The sequence below is a fragment of the Juglans regia genome, chromosome 14 (genome assembly GCF_001411555.2).
Source record: "Juglans regia cultivar Chandler chromosome 14, Walnut 2.0, whole genome shotgun sequence".
NCBI classification, from domain to species: domain Eukaryota; kingdom Viridiplantae; phylum Streptophyta; class Magnoliopsida; order Fagales; family Juglandaceae; genus Juglans; species Juglans regia.
The window spans coordinates 25930358-25937439 of record NC_049914.1 but is presented as its reverse complement, the minus strand read 5'-3'; the positions used below and the strand labels follow the sequence as shown (position 1 = coordinate 25937439).

General features: G+C 33.0%; 1 protein-coding gene across 1 annotated transcript; it reads left to right on the top strand.

The window, feature by feature from the left end:
• Nucleotides 1-252: 252 nt before the first annotated feature.
• On the top strand, nucleotides 253-6580 carry LOC109002103 (beta-glucosidase 12-like). Its single transcript, XM_035684983.1, has 13 exons — nucleotides 253-409; nucleotides 613-682; nucleotides 2783-2841; nucleotides 3032-3107; nucleotides 3256-3333; nucleotides 3618-3705; nucleotides 4052-4307; nucleotides 4552-4667; nucleotides 5393-5616; nucleotides 5715-5749; nucleotides 5949-6051; nucleotides 6174-6282; nucleotides 6380-6580. Exons 1-13 carry the CDS (start codon nucleotides 260-262, stop codon nucleotides 6546-6548), a joined length of 1533 nt encoding a protein of 510 aa, XP_035540876.1. The 5' UTR covers nucleotides 253-259; the 3' UTR covers nucleotides 6549-6580.
• Nucleotides 6581-7082: the final 502 nt, after the last annotated feature.

The window sequence follows — 7082 nt, the reverse complement described above, 5'->3', positions numbered from 1 at the left end:
TACAAGAAGAATGTGACAACTTACATCATCAAACGTACAATTATTTTAAGGGCGAATAATTAAGGGCGATTGCGTAGTACCTAATGCTACGCAATTGTTTTAAAAAAGGGTGAGAGTTATTATTAAACGCGTATTGCGTATGGTTCAACGCGTATTGCCTGTCGTTTCACATGTGCAGATGGCCCTTTTCTACTCGTACTGGTTCTCTATAAAAATACTGGTTATTTGCACTGAGGATTATCAAAACTCAAAGGCAGTAATGCCATTTCAGCGCTATCTATTCTTAGGTTTAATATTAGTTCTTCTCGGCCCATTGACTAATAGCACTGCCAACTACGGTACTTGTTCACTCAAACGGAGCAGTTTTCCAGCAGGTTTCATTTTTGGTACAGCATCCTCCTCTTACCAGGTTTGTCTTATGTTCTCCTTCTGGTCTATGCGTATATTAATATATATATATGTGTGTGTGTGTGTGTGATTTGCTAAGAACGCATAAGTTTTCTTCAATTAAGTGTCTTGAAAAGATGTCAAGAACGACGAGTCGACCTGTTATTTTACCATGATTTTATACCCATGTACATTATATTTGATGTGTGTTGTTTTCAATTCCAGTATGAAGGTGCAGCGAAAGAAGGTGGCAAAGGGCAATCTATATGGGACACTTACACCCACAGATATCCAGGTCTCTCTCTCTCTCTCTCTCTCTCTCTTCCCGCACTGAAATAACATGAAAGTTTTTTCTAGTCCTTTTTGGATTTTGGGTTTGATATCGTTTCAATATAGAAGAAAATTATGAAAAGTTAAAAAAGACTCCTCTGTTCGGAATTGTGATGAGATGGATCATACTGTATATATAGTATTCATTGTTGATTAGGATGAATTAGCAAATAAAATTTATGCATGGCACCTCAATTCACTACAAGAAAAATGAATTTTTGTAGTCATTTAATTGCGACGAAAAGACTATTTATGACCAAAATAAATTCATTTTAACTGTAAATAGTCATTTCGTTAAAATTAAATGGTCACAAATAAACAATTTTCTTGTAGTACAATTTGTATGTCTTCATTCTAAGATCATTATATTAATCATTTGTATACATGCATGGCGGCTTTTTGGATGATTTTTTCATGTCTGGGAAATATATATACAATTAATCACCCAAAGATATATGAAAGTATGTGTTCCTGATCTATAGAGTCGGTAGATCATGAAATGTGCGCACAATTTTTTTTTTTTTTTTTTTTTTCGGTTTTTAAACCATTTGCATGGGTTTCGTGTAGGCTGTGTACAAGTACTATCGTTTTCTTTTGGTAAAAGAAAAAAGCCTACGTGTAACGAAATTAATTAATTGTGAGTACTGGTAGATGTAGATCAAGGCCTACCGCCAACAAATTAAGGTAACTCTAGCCATTGGGTGGTCATAAAATAAAACAAGTAACCCTGAGAGTATTAACATTGATTTCATCAAGTCGATCATCTTCAAAATTTAATGAAAAGTATATATTTTTCATAAATAAAAAATCTCTCTATCCATAATCTCACAATAGATTAGTCATTGGATTCATCAAAATAATAATATAATCTTTTTTTAATAATAATTTTTTTAATTTCTTTTTATATTTTACAATTATACTAATCATATGTACATTAATAATTTAATTTGATACTTAAATTATTATATATTTCTCAACTAATTTTTTTCCTCAACCTAGTTACCCATATCATACTTCTGTAGCCTCATCATCTATTTGTACTTGTTTATTATAAGAAAAATTCTATTCTTAAGCCTTATACACCACACACCATCCTTTTTATGATTTTTTTAATTTTATTCTCTTACCAAATGTGTGGTATGTGGATTATGAGTTGAATAATTCAATTATTTTAAGAATAATAAAACCATAAAAAACTTTAAAAAAATTTAAAAAAAATAAAAAAATCTTGGTGTGTGGTGTATGAGCTTATAAATAGCAATGCTCTTTTTATAATTATTGCTTGCCAGATTCAATGACTCTCATTCCATCACTATATGTGAAGTACTCGTTTATCTGTATTGGTACCTACACACGAAAAATAAAAAGACAGTTGTGGGCCGATTAAAACGGAATAAAAAAAAATACATTTTGTTGGTGAACAGTAATACTTCAAATTATACGAAGGAAAAAAGTGTTTTGTTATAGCTCAAAGTTTTCAATTTATCTTTTGGTTAATCCAATATTGCAGCTGTGTTTGGAAGAAATAAAATATATCTTATATTTGGTTAGGCTTTTGATGAGCCAATGTCAATGCTCTTAGAGAAATGTAATTAGGTGTACAATTAAGTACCTTTTTGCGGTGAAGTTTTTAGACTTTTAGAAAAATAATTTCGGTGAATTTTTTGGGAAAAAAATGGATGTAGCAATATATTTTAGCTAGGAACTTTGATCTATCCTTATTCTTAAAAGTGTTAAACTTAACAACTCTGATCAACATATTCATTCTTATAAAGATAAGATTTAACCGTTGTTAACATTAATATTCTTTAAAAAAGAAAAAAAAAACACTGAATTAGCATGCTGCATGCAGTATACTGGAATTAAATCTCGAAAGCATGTGCAGTGATTCCCCTGCCTTCTTTATTGTCTTTATCTTCTTGCTTTGAATTAAATCTTCAAATAGTCAAAATCTTCAAATGGTATTGAGGCAGATTTGCTAGTTATTTTAGCTGACTTGCATATAATTTACCAAAAATATCTATAATTAAGTTCTAATAGAATATATTGTCCAATAAAAATGCAGGAAAAATAGCGAATCGCAGTAATGGAGATATAGCTATCGATCAATACCATCGGTACAAGGTATTTGCACATAATAAAATTAAAAAGAATGGTGATCAATCATATTAATCCCCATTATATTAATTTCCTGAGTCGGTTATCGCAACTTTATAAATTCTCTAATCATTGATCAGCCATTGTACTAGATATAACATAAAGAGATTTTTTCTCGATGATTTGGTAACGATCTTTTGAAAATTATGTGATACAGGAAGATGTTGGGATTATGAAGGAAATGGGCCTAGATGCATACAGGTTTTCAATCTCATGGACCCGTATTTTACCAAGTAACATTCTCACCTCCATGATCTATTTCTAAATTCTGTCACAAAAAAATAATATATATATATATATATAAAAGACATGAGAATGACAGAGGGATTACCAAGTATTTATAATTTATCAAAGTAATTGTATATCATGTCTTGTTGGCAGATGGAAAGCTAAGTGGGGGTGTGAACAGGGAAGGAATCAAATACTACAACAACCTCATCAATGAACTCCTATCCAAAGGTCAATAAACAATCTAATATTGTTCCATGATCTTATATCATCAATCTATCATCAAGTGCTCATAATTAACTCTAGGAGAAATGATACTTGCAGTCGTGAGCGTGCAGTCGCCGTGCAGTCGCTTTGAAAAAAGTGAATAAATAAGGGACCCACCTGAAAAGAAATTAATTTTTTAATAGTGGACCCCACTCTTTTTCAAAGCGACTGCACGGCGTTTGCGCATTCCACGACTGTATGTAGCATTACTCTTAACTCTAGAGCTTGCCATATATAATTAAATGAAGGTATAAAGCCCTTTGTGACACTTTTCCACTGGGAGCTTCCCCAAACCTTAGAAGATGAGTATGGGGGTTTCTTAAGTCCTCAAATTGTGTAAGTGACCCATCCCTTGCGTACTGTTAACAATCATATCATATTGACTTGTTACGTACAGCATTTTGCATGATGGCCAGCCGGACATCATTTATGTATTCAAGTCATTAGGACATGATTAATAATTCTTAGGTATTCTAGAGCACGAATTAATGTCATGTAATTAAGATTATTTATGTAAACATTAATTTTATAAATTGCCATAGCATCTTATGATAAGATGGGAATACCATGTACTGTGTACATGATCTGTGTTTTGAAAGCACTTAGTAATTACTTGAGGTCTAGATAATCGGACATCATGTTTGTGTAATTGTGTATATATCCTTAATTTGCATATGAAAAGTAAGGATTTTCGGGACTACACTGAGCTTTGCTTCAAGGAATATGGCGATCGAGTAAAGCACTGGATTACTCTAAACGAGCCATCGGGCTACAGCTATGCCGGTTATGACATCGGGGCTTTAGCACCAGGTCGTTGTTCCGATTGGCAAAATCTAAATTGCACTGGAGGAAACTCTGGGACGGAGCCATATTTGGTGACACATCACCAGCTTCTTGCTCATGCAGCTGCTGTCAAAGTGTACAAGCAAAAATATCAGGTATTTCCACATATAAATTGAAATGAAATTAATTCATGTTTCCTGTTTACCCTAAATATTTTTCGACATATTCATGTTTAATTTGCATTTTCATCCAATTCCATTCGATCGAGTTAATATCAATTACATTTAAATCATTGAAAATAAATTTTTCTTAAGCAAATACTGAATATATATATATATATATGTGTGTGTGTGTGTGTGTGTGTGTGTGTGTGTGTGTGTGTGTGTGTGTGTTGTGCAGGCAAAGCAGAAAGGCATTATAGGAATAACGCTAGTTTCAGGATGGGTGTTGCCATACTCTAACGCCAAGCATAATCGTAATGCCGCACTTCGAGCACTTGATTTCTCATTTGGATGGTAAGTATTGCTAGCTAGCTGCAGGAGCATTATTCTTTTGTATATTATATATGTAAGCATATTATAACTTTTTTTATTTTGTCTAAGAAAATACAAAATTAAAATATAGTGATTAATTGAACCTTACCAATGCCCATTAACGGATCAGGCAAAGCTCAAAATGCATGAGATATGATTTCCATTATTACTTCTAACACTCATATACGCGGTTTGCATCCATTCATGGCTTAAATCAATGTGAATTAAATAATAAAATAAAAACAGGGCCAGAGGTACTGTTGTACGTATTGCATATTTTTTTGCTAATATCATTCATGATTGCATTAATGTAAATTAAATAATACAAGAAGAAGGGACGACGCGGGCGTTCCAATCAAAGCATAATATAAGAGAAATTAATGCATAATGAGATCAATTACAACGTATTTTATAATTGAATCCAGACCCATATCCCTTAATTCAGGAATAAGGCTGGTTGCATATAGTTTATTGATAATTAATGAGTCTCTTTTTTTTTCTCAGCTTATAAGCAACAAATTATGAATCCAGATCTTATATTGCTCTTTATCTTACTTAATTATTAGGATTGGGCCGGCTAGCTGATCAGTAAGTTTGAAATTGCTTGCTTGGTTCTGCCATCTATGCATTTTGTTTCTAAGCAGCTTGGATGTGTCTGTGTGTGTGTCATGTGTGTTGACTAGAATAGTACTGGACTCTTGCTGCAGGTTAATGGATCCGTTGACAAGTGGTGACTATCCACACAGCATGCGATCTCTAGTTGGAAACCGATTACCCAAGTTCTCGAAAGAGGAATCAATGATTGTAAATGGGTCATTTGATTTCATTGGACTAAACTACTATACCTCGAATTATGCAGTCTATGCACCTAATCACTCTATTAATGCTGCAAATGCAAGCTACACAAAAGATATGCGTATTAATCTTTTATGTAAGAGTAAAAGCTACAAACTCAAACATCTTGACTTCCTGTGACTTTTCTTCATAACCAATAATAACTATACCATGCTTGCATTTTTGTCTTGGCAGCCGAGCGAGATGGGATTTCCATTGGTCCAAAGCTGGTGCGTACGTACCATATATATATATATATATATATATATATATATATATTACATAGTTGCATGTATGCCTTGGAGATATTGTTAAGCTTTTAGAACATTAATGCTTGGGTCTTTTAATTTTAAAGAGAAGAGGATTGAGCAAATTCTCTTCTAAAACCCCAAAACCAACTTCATCTTCTTTCAATGATATTTACTGCAGGCTGCTTCGGATTGGCTCCATTTCTATCCCAGAGGATTGCGGGATATTTTGCTATACATCAAGACGAAGTACCATAATCCACTAATTTACATCACTGAGAATGGTAAAGTCCCTAAATTAAAGTTCTGAATTCTTGGACTGTAAGGTCATGATACTACCAAAATAAAATCGATAAATGCTATTTACGAGTCCTTTTGAAGCTAAATACGCTAATTTATAAAACAGGAATCGATGAATTTAATAATGCCTCATTGTCGCTTGAGGAAGCCCTAGCCGACAACCACAGAATTGAGTATCACCATGCCCATCTTTCCTATCTTCAGAGAGCTATCAAGTAAGTGCTCTCTCTCTCTCTCTCTCTCTCTCTCTCTCTCTCTCTCTCTCTCGTTTACAGATGTAATAGCTTTCATGACTCTGTTTTTTCTGTCCAGAGATGGCGCTAACGTTAAGGGATACTTTGCATGGTCATTCTTGGATAATTTCGAATGGACTGCAGGCTACACCCTTAGGTTTGGCATCAACTACGTAGATTACAAGAACGGTTTGAAAAGACATCCTAAACTTTCAGCCCATTGGTTCAAAAGTTTCCTCGACAAATAGACACAATGTTAATATTGCTCGATCATGTTCAATTATCCGAGTAAAGTATTTACAAGAAAATTGTTTATTTCTGATAAAATTATATGTTTTGTCAAAATAATTATTTTCTATCAAAATGAGTTTGTTTTTATTGTAAATAGTAATTCTCATTGTAAATAATCTATTACTCAACAATTAGTTAGACGTCAACCATGCAATTATTTAATAATAAAACAATAACATAAAGTAAATAAATTGCTTAAGACCAATCTTGATATCGAAAAGAAACCCTTTAAAGAATTATTTAAAAGTAAAATCCTACAGGGCAGCTAAACCCAAAAAAATTAATTTTATTATATGAAAATCAATTACAAGTAAGTCTCAATTATAAAACATTTGTCAATTGACTCTCATACTTGACACGACAAACAACTCGTTTGCATTTACCACAGTAGCAGTTAGAACTTTTGATGATTTTCAAATATTGGCTTTTCTCGTGGAACTCCAGTGGCTGAAACATGACACTCAATCTCCAACATGAAACACGATCACACT